At 37.2% G+C, this 20,395-nt stretch overlaps 2 protein-coding genes and 1 long non-coding RNA gene across 6 annotated transcripts in view; 2 read left to right on the top strand and 1 right to left on the bottom strand.

Annotated features, from left to right (window-relative positions):
* Window positions 1-12,121, top strand: part of Soat1 (sterol O-acyltransferase 1) — a 53,994-nt gene extending 41,873 nt beyond the window's left edge. For 3 of the 4 annotated variants that reach the window (XM_048809943.1, XM_048809942.1, XM_048809944.1), the window contains 9 exons: window positions 393-471; window positions 970-1,051; window positions 1,457-1,502; window positions 2,491-2,620; window positions 4,753-4,850; window positions 6,485-6,583; window positions 7,650-7,785; window positions 8,383-8,528; window positions 9,141-9,338. In XM_048809943.1, the coding sequence (XP_048665900.1) occupies window positions 393-471; window positions 970-1,051; window positions 1,457-1,502; window positions 2,491-2,620; window positions 4,753-4,850; window positions 6,485-6,583; window positions 7,650-7,785; window positions 8,383-8,528; window positions 9,141-9,323 (999 nt within the window). In that variant the 3' untranslated portion in view covers window positions 9,324-9,338. Of the gene's footprint in view, window positions 1-392; window positions 472-969; window positions 1,052-1,456; window positions 1,503-2,490; window positions 2,621-4,752; window positions 4,851-6,484; window positions 6,584-7,649; window positions 7,786-8,382; window positions 8,529-9,140; window positions 9,339-9,796 lie in introns of those variants that run through there. The other variant, XM_015491753.2, reaches the window with a different exon arrangement.
* Window positions 197-17,322, bottom strand: LOC107147339. The gene is made up of 3 exons (XR_001504128.2): window positions 16,965-17,322; window positions 7,645-7,823; window positions 197-605 (listed from the first exon to the last, which is right to left on the bottom strand). It is a non-coding gene; the product is annotated as an uncharacterized LOC107147339 (long non-coding RNA).
* A 43-nt stretch (window positions 17,323-17,365) lies between these two features.
* Axdnd1 (axonemal dynein light chain domain containing 1) overlaps window positions 17,366-20,395 on the top strand; it is an 85,709-nt gene continuing 82,679 nt past the window's right edge. The window contains exons 1-3 of the mRNA XM_015492056.2: window positions 17,366-17,613; window positions 17,972-18,188; window positions 20,021-20,193. Coding sequence (XP_015347542.1) covers window positions 18,095-18,188; window positions 20,021-20,193 — 267 coding nt within the window. The 5' untranslated portion in view covers window positions 17,366-17,613; window positions 17,972-18,094. The remainder of the gene's footprint in view (window positions 17,614-17,971; window positions 18,189-20,020; window positions 20,194-20,395) is intronic.

Raw genomic sequence — 20,395 nt, 5'->3', positions numbered from 1 at the left:
CACCACTACCTCCATCTTGAACAGACTTAATTTCTTAATTTAGATTATTATAATATTGGGCTGGGGATGTGGCTCAAGCGGTAGCGTGCTCGCCTGGCATGCATGCGGCCCGGGTTCGATCCTCAGCACCACGTACAAAGATGTTGTGTCCGCCGAGAACTAAAATAAAAACATTTAAAAAAAAAAAAAAAGATTATTATAATATTTATATTAATAATGCTGTTAGGTACAGAATAATTTGAGTAATTACATGTCCTTTAGGGTTTGTTTTTTTAATTTGCTTTATTCCATAAAAGTGAAGTTCTTTAGTGTCAATGTAATCTAGTTCTGGGGTTGCTTATAGGAGATAAGGCAATGATAGAAAATTCATCTTTTCCCTCTTCCTTTTGTAGATTCGTTTGATAATGAAGGCTCACTCATTTGTCAGAGAGAATGTGCCACGGGTACTGCATGCAGCTAAGGAGAAGTCGAGTATGTAATTCCATTAGAGTTATAGGATATTTCAGCCTTTAGGAAGACATGTTACATTCTGTAGAGATGATACTTATTTTTAAATACATCGATCAGTGCTGATTTGGAAGACTGTTTACTGATTGTCCTTGTACCTACAATTAAAAAAAAAATTGATCATTAGACTCTTCTGTAACTTCTTATTGTGGACTGTTACTAGCCTCATTAACAACTGTGCCTACTGCTGATAACAGTTCACAATGCGAAATTACAGAAGAGTCTAATGATTACCAAGCACCAAGAGTGCTTCACACTCTGGAAATTATCTCAGTCACAGGAATAACTTAGATTGATAATGTTCAGTTAATGCAAGAATAGGTTGTTTTAGGAGACCAAGAGGAAATAACATGAGCTTAGAGGTCATGTTTTTCTTTGTCCTGTACTTCCTTATTTCCCCCTTTTAGTTTTGCTGGGAGAAATCAAAGAGCCTCTGATCTAATACTGTTTTTTCTTTTCTAGGCATGATTCCAATACCCACAGTCAACCAGTACTTGTACTTCTTGTTTGCTCCTACCCTTATCTACCGTGACAGCTATCCCAGGTAATAGCATTATGAAGTAGAACTGTGGTGAGCACTGGAGGTATAGAGGAGTGAGATGGGTAGGTAGGCAGAGGCCAGGTCATGTAGGGGTACAGAGATAATAGAAAGTATCCTCATTTTTTTCTCTGATATGGGAAGCCTTAAATGGTCATTCCAGCAGTCTAACTTGGTAATATTAATTCTTGGAAGAATTATATTATAATTTTGTATGATCATAAATGATACTAAGTAATTTTTTTTTGTTTGTTTTGGTGCTAGGGATGCAAACTAAGCATGTGCTGTACCACTGAGCTACTCCCCCAGCCCATAAATGTTACTCTGTGTGGAAAAATACTAATTGTGAAGGTCATTATTTAAATTCAGTTACATACTTTAGAAAACTTATTTTGTTTCTTCTTTCTTTAGAACTCCCACTGTGAGATGGGGTTATGTTGCTATGCAGTTTGCACAGGTAAATTGTTTAATTGCCTAAGGTGTGTTGATTGGAAAATGGGGATTCATATTTATTATAATGTAATCTATTCAAAATGGTAAATGTGTGTCAATGAGGAGCTTGAGAATGCTTTCTATTGAGACTATGAAATCTTTTAAAACAAATATGTAGCATTTTTTTTTTTTTTTTGCCAACATCCAAGATAATTTTCTTCAGGAAGAGAAATTATTTTAATTGAAGTAATTCTGTTTGGTTATTTCAGTAAGCATCTATGTTAATTTTCCCCTCTCTGTACTTTGGGGTGGGGAGATATGTTTGTGGGTATGGTCCTTCACTCCATTCCCACTCCATTGTGAAAATCATAAATCCCAGAAGATCCCATTTAAATTGTTTCTAATACCCATTTATTTATTCTTTTGTTTAGGCTTCATGTAGTAGGAAAAACAGTTCTTAGATGATCTTTTAAAATGTCAGAGACTGAGGTTGTAGCTCAGTGGTAGAGCACCTGCCTTGCATGTGTAAGGCACTGGGTTCAATCCTCAGCACCACAGAACAATAAAGTAAAGGTATTGTGTCCATCTCAACTAAAAGAAGTATCAAAAAAATGTCATTTGGTAAAGGTTAATAAAAATTATGGTAGAGACTAAGCTTGAGTACCTGTTTGCTATTTGTTTTGGTGGTACTAGAGATGGAATCCAGGGCCTCTCATGTTCTAGGCAAATGCCCACCTCTGTGTTACACACCAGTTTTTATTTTATTTTATTTTGAGACAGGGTTTCTCTTAAATTGTCTGGGTGGCCTCAACCTTGTAGTCCTGAGTAGTCGGGATTATAGGTGTGCACCACCTCACCCAGCATAGTAATCTTATATACTAGGGCTAACTGAAATATATATGAAACATTGGTTTAAGTGTCGCATTGGTTTAAGGGTCTTTTGGAACAGAAACATAAGCTTTATTTTTTCTCATTAAGTCATCAATTTTCTAATCATCTTTGTTTTGTTTCAGGTTTTTGGCTGTCTATTTTATGTGTACTACATCTTTGAAAGGCTCTGCGCCCCCTTGTTTCAGAATATCAAACAGGAGCCCTTCAGTGCTCGTGTTCTGGTCCTGTGTGTATTTAACTCCATCTTGCCAGGTATAGTGGGTCCTTGTTAATTCATTTGTGCAGAAGGAAAATAGCCACTGCCTCTGAGCACCTTTGGTTTTCCTCCTTTTTCCTGTAAATGTATCTACCCACTTATGCCATCTTAAGTAACCTCTTTTCCTTCTATCTCAGAAATGAAGTGTCCTTCAAGTTTCAGGCCAATTTTTCTATTTCTCTATTAGCTTTCACTTAAGTTTTGCTTTCTCTGATGGTGAATGTTCCATATTTATTATGTTTTACCTTCCTTTTCACTATTTAGTTCACTATTATCTTGCTCTCAGTCTTACCAGGTTACTGAAATGTCCTTTGTTAAAATCATTAGTAACCTCCTGACTTTTAAACCCAGCACGTGATTTAGCCCTTATCCAATTTGACCTCCATGATGCATGGGATATTCTGACCACATGTTGAAATCTCACTTGGTATCATTTCTTAGTCTCCTTTTCTTTCCAGCCATATCTCCATCTCTTAACTTCATTTATTCCATTTATTTTTCTAGAGATATATGAGTACCTACTATGTGCCAGATGCTGAGGACTTGGCAGTGAACAAGACATACACAGTCTTTACCCTTTGGGATCTTGCAGTTTGTAGTTTCCTTGACTTCCTCTTCTTCGTTCATTCATGAAATGTTTTGTTTTGTTGTGTAAGTTTTTATTAAACATTGGTAATATTTTGTCATTACCATCTCTCCTCCTTTCCCTTTCCCTTTCTCACAGGCTTCTTCTGGTATCCCTCCCTCACTATGCCCAAGACTTAATTTCAGTGAAGTCCACATTGTCCCTATGATCGGACGAGTATTGCATACTTGGATACCTTCCTCACCAGGCCTTCCTTTAGGAATGTGTCCTAAAGCCAGTCAGTCAATATCCTGTTGTCTGGCACATAGTAGATGCTCTATAAATATTTCTTGAATAAATGAATGAGAGAGGTGGACAAGTCAATGGATGTTTCACCTTGTAGTGTGTACGGCTACTATATAAATAGGGTAAATAAAGTGCTTTTGGGCTTTGTTTCATACTAGAGATGATATTTAAGGTTGAGTATTGAAAAACAGGTAGGTGTGTGCCTGCAGGGAAGAGGTAGAAAGGTCTGTCAGAGAGTAGGGTGGATGCAAATGCTTGAAATGTTTTGCAGAGGCAGAAATTCAGTATGGATGGTGTTTACAACACTGGAAAGTTATTGGAGATAAGTTTAGACCAGGGTATGTTAACCTGTGACCATTAACATTTTGGGCTGGATAATTCTTTTGGGTGGCTCTCTTATAGGTTGTCTAGCAGCATCCTAGCCTCTTAACAACTAGATATCAGTGGTACAACCCCTACTCCTCCAGTTGCGACAACCAAAGTAAAGGGAACAAAATCTCCCAGTTTTAAATAGTTGGTTTAGGGGGACATCGTGAGGATTAGGGTTTTTTTTTAATATATATATTTTTTAGTTGTTGATAGACCTTTATTTATTTACATGCGGTGCTGAGAATTGAACCCAGTGTCTCATACATGCCAGGCAAATGCACTACTGTTGAGCCACAACCCCAGCCCCATGAGGGCTAGGTTTTAAGGGGCCCTGGATACCAAGTTAAGCCATGTATCAAGATATTTCTTAAAAATAGACTGAGTCATCTATTGTCTGTTAAACCCATTTGGAAGGAAGTCATTGCTTTTTAAAATTAAAAAAATATTAACTTTTTGGGGGCTGGGGTTATGGCTCAGCGGTAGAGCGCTTGCCTCACATGTGCAAGGCCCTAGATTCGATCCTCAGCACCACATAAAAATAAATAAAAGTTCTTGTGTACAGCTACAAAAAATAAATGTTAAAAAATATTAACTTTTAAAAGTAAATGTTTCAGGGGCTGGGTCATAGCTCAGTGGTAGAGTGCTTGCCTAGCATGTGTGAAGCACAGGGTTCGATTCTCAGCACTGCATATAAATAAATAAAGATCCACTGAAAATTAAAAATGTATATATATTTAAAAAAGTATATGTTTCATCTGTGGGATGGGTAAACTAGAAAAACAATTTATATTTTACAGAATAATTCCGGCTGAACAAATGATGTAGAATTAATGGCTTGGTATGTGAGCTATTTGGAAAGATTCTTCATATTGTCAATCTTATTTTTAGGTGTGCTGATACTGTTCCTTGCTTTTTTTGCCTTTCTGCACTGCTGGCTTAATGCCTTTGCTGAGATGTTACGCTTTGGTGACAGGATGTTTTATAAGGTAATATACATTTGGATTCATCTTCCTCTTCCTATTTTATTTATTTCCTCATTGTTAAGTATTTGAATACTTTTGGCTGATATTAACCAGCTTTTTGATTCAAACATTGTGAAATAATTTTATTTTCCACAAATTTTACCAGTATTAAGTCTGAAATTCTGATAACAGGTTAATTAACATAGCCTCATCTTCTGCTTCTAACATCTGCTTCCATAATATAGCGTGTGGTTTCTGCTGAATCCTCTGAAGGTATATTGGTGATTATGGTAGGACAGCATTTGTCCCAAGGGCATTATATAAGACTTCCCCTGACTGTTCATTCATTTGAAATTGGCTGTCTTATTCTGTAAGAGTGACCTCAGTCAATTAGTCCTCAGTAAATTAGCCGTTTATGAGGGAATTAACTTTTCCCTTCTTTACTTTGAAAGGTATTGATTCTGCTTATATTCTTAATACTTCTGAAGTTGGAGTTAAGCTGTAGCCAGAGTGGTTCATAGTGATCCACAACGCTACCCTCAAGTCTACTGCTCTTTTCTTGCAGTATGTGTTGCAAATTTTAGATGTCTGATTCTGTTAGTCTGGTCTTAAAATTGGGAATAAGACATATAAAAAGGAAGGGATGTGGTTACAGCTCAGTGGTAGGGCGCTTGCCTAGCATATGTAAGGTACTGGGTTACATCCTCAGCCCCACATAAAAATTAAATAAATAAATATAGTGTGTCCATCTACAACTAAAAAAATTTTTTAAAATGATATACAAAGGGATACCAGGACTTGGAAGTAAGTACCATGTCAGTTCTTGTGTAATTAAATCTTTATATACCACCCCCAACTTTTTTTTTTTTTGTACTAGGGATTGAAACCAGGGACATTTAAAACCACTGAGCCACATCCCCAGTCCTGTTTTGTATTTTATTTAGAGACAGGGTCTCAATGAGTTGCTTAGGGCCTCGATAAATTGCTGAGGCTGGTTTTGAACTTGTGATCCTCCTGTCTTAGCCTCCCAAGCCACTGGGATTACAGGCGTGCACCACCATGCCTGGCCCCAACAACTCTTTAATATTCGCACTCAATCTAGTCTTTGTGACCTTTTAATTCTCTCATTGTTTTAGCAAGATGGGCAGGGGTTTACTAATTGCTGTCTAAATGAACATTAGAGATTTAAATCATTCTGTATTTTCTGTATTTTCCATCATAACTTGTTTGATAATGAGACAGAATTACTCTAGAGACTTAATCATATGTAGCACTAGAATAATGTCATACTAAACACTAATAAATAATACCTTTTAAGATTTTTCTTTTTAAAAATTTTTTTTTAGTTGTAGATGGATACAATACCTTTATTTACTTGTTTTTATTTTTATGTGGTGCCGGGGATCGAACCCAGTGCCTCTCACATGCTAGGCAAACGCTCTACCACTAAGCCACAAACTTGGCCCCGCCTTTTAAGATTTTTCTAATGTTTGTATATGGACTAGCAATTTTTCAGAGTATGCTCTGATTCTGTGTCATATTTGCATGTTCCTTGGGACTATTCCAGGGTTTTGCTTTAGAGGGGTGTGGGTGTGGGTGTGGGTATGTGTGTGTGTGTATGTGTGTATGTAATCTTATACCTTTACTTTCCCCCTCAGGATTGGTGGAACTCTACATCATACTCTAACTATTATAGGACCTGGAATGTAGTGGTCCATGACTGGCTATACTACTATGCCTACAAGGACCTTCTCTGGGTAAGCAGCAAGAGTTAGCTCATGCTATTTAAAAAATGGAGATCCTTTCCTACAAAATATTGTCCAGGCGGGAAGAAGTTATACTTAATTGCTCATACTCACCAATAATGGATTGCTTCTTATGAATCTCTTTACCAACAAATAGTCTCCTTCTAGCTCTTTTTCATTTGGTTTTGTTTCTTTGTTATAAATGAAGAAATACCTGTGTGTGGATTTTTCTCTCCCATCAATGACACATGTCTGTGAGACATTCTTTGTAGTAGAATGTATTTAGACTGATGAAATTGTTATTTTTTTTTTCTTTTGTGGTAGTGGGGATTGAACTCAGGGGCACTTTACCGCTGAGCTACATCTTTTTTTTTATTTTGTATTTTGAGACAAGATCTCTAAGTTTCTGAGACTGACCTCAAATTTGCCATCCTTTGTCTCAGCCTCCTGGGTAGCTGGGATTATAGGATGTACCACCATGCCTGGCTGCTGAAATGTAATCTTAACTCTTCTGGTTAACACTAGAATCTATGGATTACAGTTTTTATTATTAAATAAGGGGAGCATTTAAGTGACAACCTCTTTGGTGGAAATGGTAATGTATTTGAGTGCTAGTTCTGTTTTATGTGTGGCTTCACATATGGGATGAGGCAAGTCCCTTCTCCTTTCTAAATTTTAGCTTTAGAGAGGATGCCTGCCCTATTTTCACAGTACATCGTTGCTCTAAAGATTGAAATTTGATGTCTTTGTTTACATATGAAAATTGTTTTGTTAGCCATGGTAACTCACAAATGTAAGCTCAATTAATTTAATTAAAAATTAATGTCTTTGAAAGTAATCCAGATCTTTGAACATTAATGCTTTGCAAAATGCATCATTTTAATAAAACAAGTGTTTAAGAGCATGTTTTCTGTATTGATTTTAATAGATTTGGGTTAATCCAAGGAGTAAACTTAGTCAAGTATAAATAAAATTTTCTAGGTGCCCTTAGCATATGATAATGTCTTATGTGGTTCATGCTTAATTACTTAAAAATTATTTTAAAATGTTACTTTTACATATTTTCTTTGTACCTTAGTTTTTCTCGAAGAGGTTCAAGTCTGCTGCCATGTTGGCTGTCTTTGCCATATCTGCTGTAGTGCATGAGTATGCCCTTGCTGTTTGCTTGAGCTATTTCTATCCAGTGCTCTTCGTGCTCTTCATGTTCTTTGGAAGTGAGTATCTTGGCATGTTTTGAATCCTGGGTATTATGCTGAAAGAGAAAATCAGGAAGGAAACTATAAAATCAATATAGAAAAATGAGAGAATAGTAATGACCATTTCAAGGCAGTGTATATCAGAATAATGGCTTTCAGTAATTGTACAAAACTCTGTTTCAAGGTGTTTACACTTTTAAGTTAGAGAAATAAACTGGTTTATCTCTTGAGGACCATTGATAACAATAATTTGAAAAAACATGAAATCTATCTAAACAACTTCCTGATTCATACATACTATCAGCATGCACTGCCTGGGAAACTGACCATTTTTTGAGTGGGTATATAGGAAAAAATTAAAATGCTGATAATTTCATGTTTTAGATACTGTTGATTTCCTACTGATTACTGGTTATTAAATTTAGACAATCAAGCTTCCTTTTTATTTATAGAACCAATGACCAGAATAAAATACATATATGAACTGTTGATGCTCAGTGTAATGATTAAATGATTGCAGCACATAACTGAGGCTGCTCATCTCCTGATTTTTTTTTTTTGTCACTAATGGATTATGTTTTGATAAGTGTGTATATTTTTGTTTTCTAACTTTAGTGGCTTTCAACTTCATTGTTAATGATAGTCGGAAAAGGCCAATTTGGAACATTATGGTGTGGGCTTCCCTTTTCTTGGGCAATGGAGTCATTTTGTGCTTTTATTCTCAAGAATGGTATGCACGTCAGCACTGTCCTCTGAAAAATGTGAGTCTTCAATTCAGTTAGAATGCAAAAGTAACTTCCTTGTCCTCTGATGTAAGGGTTGGTGGGCAATATTAAGAAGGGTAGTTGTGATTATGTTGAAATAAAGAGTAAAAGGCGCTCATTTATTATCACACCTTCTATGCTATCCTTGAAGTTTCTTCCTTCTTGGGTTTTCTTCACATTGAACTCTCCTAGTTTTTGGTTTCCTTTCTTTCTTCTTCTTTTCCCTCCTTTACTGCCTTTTCTTCAGCTTCTTCTAATTTTTTTCCTGTCTCCTGAAAATGTAGGTATTCTCCAGGGTTTTCCCAGCAGCATGTATGACCCTACCATCTAAATATGTTTTTCATCTCTTTCTTCCCAAATAAACTCTTATAAAAAATGTCGGACAACATTGATATGCCTAGAATTCCACACCCCCCCCTTTTTTGGTAATTATATTCGGGTTTCATTGATTCTTAGGGCCTTGTTTTTTAGCTGTATATGGATAACTTCCAAATTTTGAGGGGGGTTGCATTCTTGATATATTAGCCTGGGTGTATCTTCCACACACCTATAGCTGTGGATATCTATAATAAAATTAATCAGCTTTCCCTATGGTTCCTTTTTTTGCAGACTTTGTCTCCGTTATGTAGCTTTAATCCTCCCTTCTTATTTCCTATTGATCCCCTGTGTGCATCTGAACTAATCACTCTTGACTCTAGACTCTACCCTGGTCATGCTGCTCTTTATACTCGGAATCCACGTCAGATTTTATTCTCCTATCAAAATCTAATTTGGAAGGTCTGTTTTCCATGAAGCTTCTTCAAATTTTTGTTCCCATCTTATTTCTAAAATTTCATAGTACTTAGTCTGCTTCTCCTTTAAATAGTTTAGTACCTTAAAACCTTATATTATGGTCATTTTGTGTACATATTTTATCATCCTTAATCTATCACTATTTTGATTTTAGGACACAAAGTGGGATTTTGCTAAAATAAGAAGGCAAGGTGCTGAAAGGCCTAGTACCTATTTAGAATTTGGTCAGCAGTCATGTAATTGTGTAGAGTTTATTGAACTTCAGAGACTTCATGTGAAGCTTCTAAGTTGAATAAATCAGTGCTATAGATGAAAATACCAAACACCTTTGTATTAGTTTTATAAGGTTTCTGAATGGCTGGGGGGCAATTTAGAGATGTATACTGTATAACATTACACCTCTCCCACCACCATAATTTATATATATGGTATACACAAATAAAACATTCCTTCTTTTTTTTTTCCTGTCATAGCCAACATTTCTGGACTATATCCGGCCACGTTCCTGGACTTGCCGTTATGTGTTTTAGAAGCCTGGACTATTTCCATCCTCATCACTGAAGATAGGATATTCTGCCTGATTTGGGGACAGCTGTATAATTTGGACTATTCCAGGCTTTACAGATGGCTCACTCCATTCCTAGCTCTCCTGGTGCTGGATTGTTGGGAGTTCACTGGAATCTTGTATGCTTAAGAGGACTTTTTTCCCCTTTTTGGGAGAAGGGAGACTTATAGCTGAGGTAATGACAGATTTTTGCTGGGTCATCTCAGCTTAAGCCTTGGTAATTATATCTGTTTTATTCCTTCACTTCATCCAATCAGAGACTAAACATACTTGTGTGGCCACTGAGTTAGCCAAAACACTTAGGAAGTATCTCACTTTAAGTATCTCTGGCTTAGAGTTGTTTTCATACATGTTGTTGGAAGGTATTTTAATTAAACATGCAATTGGAGAAGAAAGGAAAATAAAGATTTTTTTGGTATTTCTTGTAGAAAAGAAAAAAATATCAATTTTCCAAAGATAAATTTGTTATACATTCCATTTTATATTTTTTTAAAAGTTCAGATCTACTCAGTTTTTCTTTCTCTATACAATATTGTGAAGCAATTAGCTGCCTTTCACCTTGAATTCTCGAGTTTATGTCAGTCACAGTATATATTTGAGGGGATCAGAAGTAGCACAAGAAGAACATTTCTTTGTTTGATTCCAGAGTAATTTAAAACAAAATTTCTGAGTCAATGATGTGTTTCAATTACATGGAAGGTTTGTTAACTTTAAGGTAATAACTTCTTTGAAGTTATTTAGAAGTATCCTTTGCTGCAATTATTTTATTTTCTAATAAACAGTGACTTCCCTTATTTTACAGACTAGCGAGTCATATATAACATAATATTAATCTCCTCAGTTAATAGTAAAGTGATCATTAAGGATCCAGAAGCTGGCTTCTGAAGCAGTTGCTCAATGGTAGCCTATTTTTAGATAAATATGTGACTGTTATCCAGGAAATGTACTCTATTATGTGATATTTCCAGGATATAAGATACTCATTCCTAATACAATGTGGTGTGTAAAATAATGTTTTTCTTTGTATGTATGAAATATTATTATGTTTATAAAGTTTGCACATTGGAAGAGATATCAGATACCATATAGTTCAACTTTCTACCCCCCCAAAAGTGAGACTTACATATTATTCAAATGATTATTGTTAGCTGGAGCAGCCACTTGAGAGATTATTGATATCCAGATAGTTTTGGGATATCTTTTCGGATGTTTTTTCACCACTGTTCTACAGTCATTTGAATCTCACAAGAAGATAAGGTGGAGTTTCACCTAGTTTGGACCACAGGTCTCCAGCTTAAGATCCCATTTTGTTTACCATACCTTTGAATCAGATGAGTTGAGGCAGTTTTCAAACGTAAGACCCAGTTTAAAAGACACAAGTTCACCTCAAAACAAGTTATTAAAAAATTATTCTGCATATTTCTAAGAAGTAATGTAATAGGACCATAACCCCTAACAAGAGTACTATACCTTGTAATTTCTGAAATATTTCTTGAAAGTTAAAATGAATCAGTTACTTGAATCTGTCACTGCATTTTAAATATGAGGATTGCCAGGCATGGGGACTCACTTGTAATTCCATCAACTTGGAGGCCAAGGCAGGAGGGTAAAAAGGTCAATGCCAGCCTGGGCAACTTACGACCTGGTTTCAAAATAAAAAGGGCTGGTGGTAAAGCACCCCTGGATTCAATCCCCAGAAACAAAACCAAACCCCACTACATGTAATGAGGGAACAGACTGGCCTAAGATTTGGTTCTGAATTTGCCAATCTTTTGAAGCAAGAGAATGAAATGCTTAGTTGTGCATTTCTGTGAAATACTGGAGTCTTGCATTCTTGCAAGAGGACTCTGTTATGTAGCAATTCTGAATACTGTATTGGACTGGTCAAGTTTTTTTTTTTTTTTTTTTTTTTTTTAAGCTTTCCCATTTTTTTTTTAGTAGTGATTTGTTTTTCTGCCTGAGATTTTAAGTAATAATTAATGATGCATATAGGATTGTAGTGTTTAGAATGCCAGCTGTACTGAGAAACATTCAGAAACACATTAGTACTTAAAGGAATGGCCACTTTTTTGAAAGGAGATTCTTACTGCTGGCTACTTTTAGCAAAAATCTTTTCTTTAAACCACCATCTACATGCTAAACAAAACTAAAACCTCTAGCTAACATGTTTCAGGAAGATTCGTTTATTTTGTTTCCTATTTTGCTAATGCAGTAAAGTTATTTTAAGTTATAAAATGGTACTGTTTTTTCTTCTGAAAAGTAATGAATTTAGAATTCTGTAAGAAGTATTAATGATAATAACCATGATTTTTGTGTGGTAATACAAGAAAACTTTAGTATGTGTACAGCATTTAATTTTTCATTAGACCTTTAAGTTGGTCTTTTAGTACCTTTTATGTGTGGGATAAATGTGTTGATACTTTTATTCTGAATCCTGGGTAATGAAAACAATTGTTTTTTGTTGTTGGTGGTGGATTGATGTACTAAAATTTCCTCCGTAAAACTGTTCATCCCATATTAGAATTCAATTATAAGATAATTAATTGAATCTGCTTTTAACCTGATAGTAACTACAACATTTGGAAGCAAAGGAAAATATTTTTCCCCTTTTCAATATGTGCAAGGTAAAAATTGCTAATATCGGCAAGAAAGTACATTGTAGGCATGGGGATGTAGCCCACTGGTAGTGCGCTTGTCTAGCATGCTCAAGACCCTTGGTTTGATCCCCAGCACTGCAAAAAAATAATAAGTTTGCAGGGGGCTGGGGTTGTAGCTTAGTGGCAGGGTGCTCGCCTAGCATATGTTCGATTCCCAGCACCATGTAAAACTAAATAAACAAAGTAAAGGTATTGTGTCCACCATCTACAACTAAAAATATTTAAAAAAATAAGATTGCAGGTTTGAGGCCAGCTTCAGCAACTTATGAGAACTTGTGTCAAAATGAAAAATAAAAAACGGGCTGGGGTTGTGGCTCAGTGCTAGAGTACTTGCCTTGCATGTATGAGGCACTGGGTTCAATTCTCAGCACCACAAATAAATGATTAAAATAAATAAATAAATAAATAAATGATTAACATAAAAGTCCATCAATAACTAAAACAATAAAATAAAAAACTGGGCTGGGGATGTAACTCAGTGGTAGAGCACCGTAGGTTCGATTCCCAGTACTGGAAAAAAACACTTATCATTTTTTGTCTATATCCCTAAAAAGATGTAATAGTTGTTGATACCTCTCACGTAAAGAAATCTTTGTTTTGTAAGGGTATAATTTTGAGTTAAGTCCAGTTGTTTTGTTGGGTGGGGGTGACATTATCACAGAAACTAACATAACTAGTAATGAGGTGGCCTGATACAGTACACTTTTGTTTCAGTTTTGGAATGTTACTCTTAAACCAGTAGATAAAACCAATAGACTAGAGCTCCTTCAGGTTGAAAAAGGGATGGTGGGCCTGGACCTCTTCTTGCTTGGTGCACTCATTCTCTCCTACCCCAGCATACTCAGTTTGAAACCAGTAGTGTGATTAAAAAGAGAATTGGCTTTTGATTAAGATAGCCCAGTATTTATTAGCAACATGAGTTGGGGCAAAATTGCTTAATTTATCAGAGCCAGAATTTTCCTCATCTGTAAAATGGGGATAACAACTACCTCACAGAATTGTTGCAAAGCATTATCCCTGGTAGACATATGGTCTCATTATTTTCCTTCCCTAAATTTGAAACCCAGGTCCCTACTGGTGTCTTAAGAATGTGCCTCTTTCTTGCCAGGGACAGTGATGAACACTGTAACCCAAGGGACTCAGGAGGTTGAAATAGGAGGATCACAAATTCAAGATTAACTTCAAGAAGACCCTCAACAACTTAGTGAGACTCTGTCTCAAAATAAAAAGGACGGGGGCTGTAGCTCAGTGGTAAACCTCCCTGAGTTCAACCCCAGTATCTGGGGCGGGGGTAGGGGTGGGTTTTTCAAATGCTGCACTTGTATTTGTCTTTTAAAATACACCCTCAGGATGATGCGAATTGGTGCTGCACTTTGATAGATTTTCCCATGACGGAATTAACCTGGTCATTTTAAACATGATTGTTACAGGCACTTGCTCTTATTTCCATCTTTCCAATGTTATCAGGTTTATCTGCTTTAGCATTATAAGGTAGCAAGCTTCTAAAAGGAAGTATTGCTGCTATTACTTTAAATGTTTAGAACTAGTGTGTCTATTTTATAGCTAAGTTTTAGAATTTATGGAGGGGAAGGAAACATTAATGAGAACTCATTTCTACCAGTGCAAAGAAAGCTTATAGTCTTGGAAGGCAGAAAAAATTTCTTAATGGAAAATAGCTCACACTTTTTGTTAATGAAGTTTAACAATCTTGTGCAAAATTTAATGTAGTTTATTTAATACTACACACACAAGCTAAGATGTGTCTTCAGCATTGTTTCACATATCTTATCTCTAGGCTTTTAGCTCAAATTAAAGACTGGGACATAAACATTTTGAGGAATACTGTGAATGCCATTAGTGAAGTTTTTATAGCAATTTGATTCATTTTTAACATCACTATCAGCTGAGTGTTGAAAACCTTTGTTGAAATAAAATATTACAGATATGCCCGGTTTACAGAGATGATAAACTACAACTAGTCTGGCTGAAGCAAGGAGAGTACAGCCCTTCCCCACCTTAAATTTAATGCCTACTTGAAAATCAGTAGACAATAACAATAATAGTTACTAAACTTTAGATTAGTAGGAAAGCTGTATAATCTACATAAATCTATCTAAATGCTTAATAAAACTGTTAAGAGTGCAAAGAATGCTTATATAGAGTATTTTTTTTTTCTTCTAAATTTGAGATGGGGTCTTGCTCTGTTACCTAGGTGACTTGAACTCCTGGTCTCAAGCCATCTTCCTGCCTTAGTTTCATCCGTAGCTGGGACTACAGGTATGCACTACTGCACCCAGCAAGAAATTAACAGGGAATTTGGACTTGAGAAAAAGAATGGATTAATATTGGAAGGGATACGTTTTTTTTTTTGTTTTTTTTAAATCTAATACTGCCTCTGTCTTCCTTTTTTTATTTTTTTTATGTCTTCCTTTTTCCTAAATGTTGATCCTTATTTTTACATTATTATGTTGACATTTCTGCCTTTTCCAATGGAGTGCTGACCTTCAAGCTAGTGGAATTTTGTCTTGATGAAGTGGTAGCTGTACTTTGTTTTTAAAACCTGTTGAAACAGGCAGTTCATGCACCTAGTTGTTCAGAAATATAATTTGAATTTTCTTGTGCCAGTGTGCCAATTCTTGGATGGAAATGAGCCTGGAGTTAAGCTTCTCTCAGTTGGGCCAGTGCAGCTGCTTTCTCTCTGTACCTCTCCATTTTAAGTACTCATCCATAGTGTTCTGAGATGAGCAGAAGGTCACAGAAACCCAAAGTTGTTTTTAAAGGATTTTCTACAATTAAAGACATTTTCTCTAATTCCTGTTTGCTCTTTCCCTGAATTATTCTTCCTTCCTCTCCTTGCAAGTCCTTGTTTGTCTAATCATTGTGTGATGACTTTTAGTATGTATTGTATTAACATTAATCTCATGTTTTAAACTTTAAAAAATATATCTGCACACAAGATGGAAAAATATTGCATATGTGAAGAATGTGGTAAATAAATATATTTGGAAAAAAATCTAGTCTGTTTTAAAAGTAACTTCTTATGTATTCAATATTAACTATTTTGTATATCATAAGTGCTTTTCATCCTAATCTTAGGCAACTGTTGTCTATAGCCAAAAGAGAAGACAATAACTGAACAGCCCTCGATGGCATTTTCTTCACACTACAGATCCAATCATTTCCCAAATCCCACAGATTTTACTTTCTATGTATTTTTTGAACGTATTCATTTATTTGTTCCACTATCAGTACTACTAAGATTTTTTCAAGTTGGGTTAAGAACATAAATGATGGGGCTGGGGATGTGGCTCAAGCAGTAGCACACTCGCCTGGCATGCGTGGGGCCCGGGTTCGATCCTCAGCACCACATACAAAGAAAGATGTTGTGTCCGCCGAAAACTAAAAAATAAATATTAAAATTCTCTCTCTCTCTTAAAAAAAAAGGGGGGGGGTTGTAGGTGGAGAAACCCTTTGTCTTCTAATTAAAAAAAAAAAAAAAAGAACATAAATGATGGATTACTTCCTTCTTCTAGTAACTAAAGACTTGATTAGCCATATAGTACCTGACACTGCTTTGGGACCTGATTTCCCTACTGGTGGCTATGGCTCCAAACTATAAAGTGACACAGTGAAGATAAAAGCGGCAAGCTTTGGGGGGAATTACCCTTGCCTACTTGTACTTGCCTGGCTTCTAACCTGTCACTTGTTTTGATGGTTGCCAATCCTTAACATGAACTATACGTGTTCTATGATGCTGTTTTTGTGTATTTTAATTATTTGAAAAAGAAAAATTAGGGGGATAGGGGAGATAGGGCTGCAGGCTAAAATGCACAGACACCCAGGATGTCAGACTGGAAGAGTTAAAAGTGACTATGTTTCTGGTTTTGAATCCTCTGCCCATATTTCTGTTACTCTGGAAACCAGAGCCTTAATTTTATTAATCGGTTGGATAACTGTTTTGTGTTATCAAAGCGAACACTGAAGGCATTGTGCAGGCACTGTAAGGAATATGACGACTGAATACAATAAAGTTTCCTTTCCTTCTCAAAGTTATCTAGACCTTGTCTCCACTAGCATTCATTATTCTTCACTGAATCCCCGCTTTAATACAAATGGTCCCTGGTAGGTAGGTAGGAGTGTAAGAGCCTAGAAGAGTCTGTCCTGAGAGCAGGTTTTTAAGCGAGAAAACCTGTGTTTAGTTTTGTTTGTACTGGGGATTGAACCCAGGAGTGCTTAACCACATCCCCAGCCCTTTTTTAATTTTTTGAGACGGGAACTCTATAAAATTGCTTAGAGCCTCGCTAACTTGCTGAGGCTGGCATCGAACTTGCGATCCTTCTGCCTCAACCTCCCGAGTGGCTGGGTTTACAGGCGTGCGCCACGAAGCCCGGCAAAAGTTGGTTTTTTAAACGATTTTACCTGGGTTGGTTCCTTATAAAGTGCAGCACTCCTTTGTCTTCACAAAAGAAAAAAGGGGGAAATGGACACAGGAAAGCCTTGCGCGTGCTCTGGGGAAGGCCACGCGTCCACAGAAGACGGGGTTACAAATGCCAGGGGCCAGACAGCTTTAGCAAGAAAACCCCGACGGACAAGAATCTAGAGTTTCTGGCTATCCAATTTTCCCGAGCTTAGCTTTTTTAAAAAAATATGCAAAACAAGACAGAATGGAGACAACGCCGGAAACCACCCTGGCTCGTTTCCGGCGCGGCCCAAGGAGGTCGTTTGGGAGCGAGCGCCTGCCCGACTGACGCCTGCGCACTAGCCCGGCCCGCGGACGTTAGGCCGTTGCAGAGGCGCTGTCGGATTCCGTGACAACAGCTCGATTAAACACTTTTGTTCTTAATTGTTAGTGAATCTATGCTGTGACTTGCACTGAGGCTCCGGGAGAGTGTAAGGGACGGTTTTCCGGCTGTTTCCTCCTCCGCCGGCACCTCCGAAGGCAGCCCCGATTGAGGGTTGCTAAGGAGCGGAGTCCTGGGTTTCCATGACGATGCGCAGGCGTTCCAGGGGAGGGCCGGGCGGCCGGAGGCCTGGCGGGAAACCCAATTTGCCGGTACAGATCACAGGTGTCCTTTCCTGTGGTTTTTAATGGAGAAACGCTGCGAGCCCTGCCTGACATTCGAGACCGTGGCTCTGTCCTGCGCGAGGGGCACTGTTTTGGGGAAGCTGGGGACACGAGCGGGCGGTGCCCACAGGGCTGCGGGCGGGCGGGCGGGCAGGCTGTGGTGGGGCGAGCGTGTCCTTCCCCGACCCTCCCACACTCGCTGGCTTCTCAGTCACGTTAGAGGACCCTAGAGAACCTCAGGGTCCCCCCCAAAGAAGGGGAACACTGCTAGGTGGATTCCAACTCCGAAATGAACACAAGCACGTAGTGGGTCTCTCTCTCTCTCTCTTTTTTTTTTGTTGTTCATTTCTTTTGCCTACAGGACAGCCTGAAGGTCCTGGTACGACGCCGATTTACTTTTAAATTAATTTGAGGAATATTTCAAATTACTAAAGAACGGTAGGAGGCTCGCTCTCGCGCGCCCTCTCCCTTTTTTTAAAAAACTATGTCTCTTCAGAAAACACCGTCCGCATCTCTGAACTCCTTATCATCTGAGGCCAAAAAGTCAAGAGTCTCTGTAGTCAAGGAGGAGACCCGAGGTAAACTTGAAGGATCCCGCCGACATAATCGCGGTCATTGACAGAAATCACCTTCCATTCACCATTTTTCTTCACCAGACGTTTCCCCCTACCCTTTTCCCCTCCCTTCCTCTGAGCCCAGGGTCTCCCTGTGTTATCAAAGCTGGTCTCTGATGATTAAATGATCCTCAGTGGGCACTAGAGCTGTTTTTCTGACACTCGTTCAAGTAAAACCAAAAGCCATTTTCTTTTATAGTAGTTTAGAGCCAGTCCTGTTTAATTACTCCACCTAAAGGCTATGTTTATACTTTTTCCAAATGCTGATGAGTTTTATATTGTTTTAAAAATTCACCCTCCTATTTTAAATACAATGGCATCTTTTTTGGTAGTTGGTCTCTGACATTAAGGCACTTAAAAAGAATAGTGGAGATAAGACAGACACATGCAAATCATACAAATTATGTATTTGTATCAAGTTTTAATAATTTTTCTAAATGAAAGCAATTCTGTGAGCTTTTCATTCTTAGATGAATGCAGATCTAACACTAGAATAAAAATTGCTGGGCTGGGGCTATAGCTCAGTGATAGAGTACTTTAGGAGCATGCCTGAGGCACTGGGTTCAATCCTCAGCACCACATAAAAATAAATAAAATAAAGTCATGCTGTCCATCTACAACTACAAAAAAAAAAAAAAAGATAAAAAAATAAACAAAAATTGCTAAAAGCATCCTCACCCTATTAGGGTAACACTTTCTCCAGTCTCACCTTCAGGAGTTGTTGGGAGAGATTCTGCAGAAGTCCCACCTAACCTTTTTGTTTCCCCCCTATTTCTTCTGATATTCTATACCAAACCCTTGAGAGAGACTTGGTAGTATAAATCTTAAAAGTTTTGATGGTGATGAAAACATGGTACTTCTTTACTGAAAGTTATGAACAGTGACTACCAAACTACCTGACTGATTTCCTGGAAGCCTCTTCCTGAATTAGCCCTATTACCCATGTTTTTTACTTCTGTGTACTAATCAAGCTGAGGAGAATACTCTTCACAGTTCTTATTCTATGAGCTTGCTGAGATTATTCCACTTTTCATTTCCAACAATCCTAGTTCTACTTTTACTTTGTGTGTGTGTGCCAGAGATCCAATCCAAAGACTTATACATGCTAGGTAAGTGCTCTACACCGAACTGTTTCCCCAACCCCTACTTTTACTTTTAAACTCCACTCAGATCCCTTCCATCCTCAATTTTTTAAAATATTTTTTAATTGTAGATGGACACAATCCTTTATTTATTTATGTTTATTTGGTGCTGAGGATCTAACCCAGTGTCTCACATATGAGAGGCAAACACTATCACTGAGCTACAACCCCAGCCCCCATCCTCAATTTAATACAGTCGTTTTACCTTTGAATTTATTTGAGAGAAATTATAAATAATCTGACAGATTGAAGGAAAGATTTCTTGTTTTATTTGCATATCAAAAGGAAAATAGTTGATTCCCATCATCTTAAAGCTCTCCCAGTTAAGTGAAGTGAGTTAATTTTCAGCTTGGACTAATTCAGGTTCAGTTTTGTATATGATAAGTGAAGTGAGTTAATTTTCAGCTTGGACTAATTCAGGTTCAGCTTTGTATATGAGGTTTTGAACCTGTTGTTTGATGTGAGTAGGGTAGGTAATACATTTCTTTTGACCAGATAATCTTTGGTGTTTTAAATATTATTTGTTACTATCCTTTTCAATCAGAAGCAATGTTTCTCTCTATTAGGAAAATACAGATGAGAATTATGAGGCAGTATGGGAAGCTCCATCCAAAAACTTAGAATAAGAGCTTTTCTTTCCTTTTTCATTCTTAGGACTTCCTGAACTAAGGGAGCAAAAAAGTATGGTGGGTCATTCCAAACCCCTTCCTACTTCCCTTCAGAATGAGTTCATCCCCGAGGAGATTCTGCTTTCTCTGACCTATGCAGCCAATGCCGGTCCCTGTCCTGAATATTTACTGCCTCCTAAGAAAACTAAAACTCCAAAGGTGTGTAAGTTTGCATGTAGACTACTTGGGGATATTATCTCTTTGGTATCCTGTTTACTAAGTGTTAGTTGAGCACAGGTTATATATTCCAAGTGGTCTTAACTTTTTTTAAAGTAATTTTCTACATTGAAAACTCATGTTTTCACCCAAATTTCTAAGGCTTGAATATTTCTATTAATCTGTTTTCTTACCAAAATTACCA

Source organism: Marmota marmota, unplaced genomic scaffold (genome assembly GCF_001458135.2).
Source record: "Marmota marmota marmota unplaced genomic scaffold, marMar, whole genome shotgun sequence".
Taxonomy (NCBI): domain Eukaryota; kingdom Metazoa; phylum Chordata; class Mammalia; order Rodentia; family Sciuridae; genus Marmota; species Marmota marmota.
This window is presented reverse-complemented; position numbering and strand designations above follow the sequence as displayed.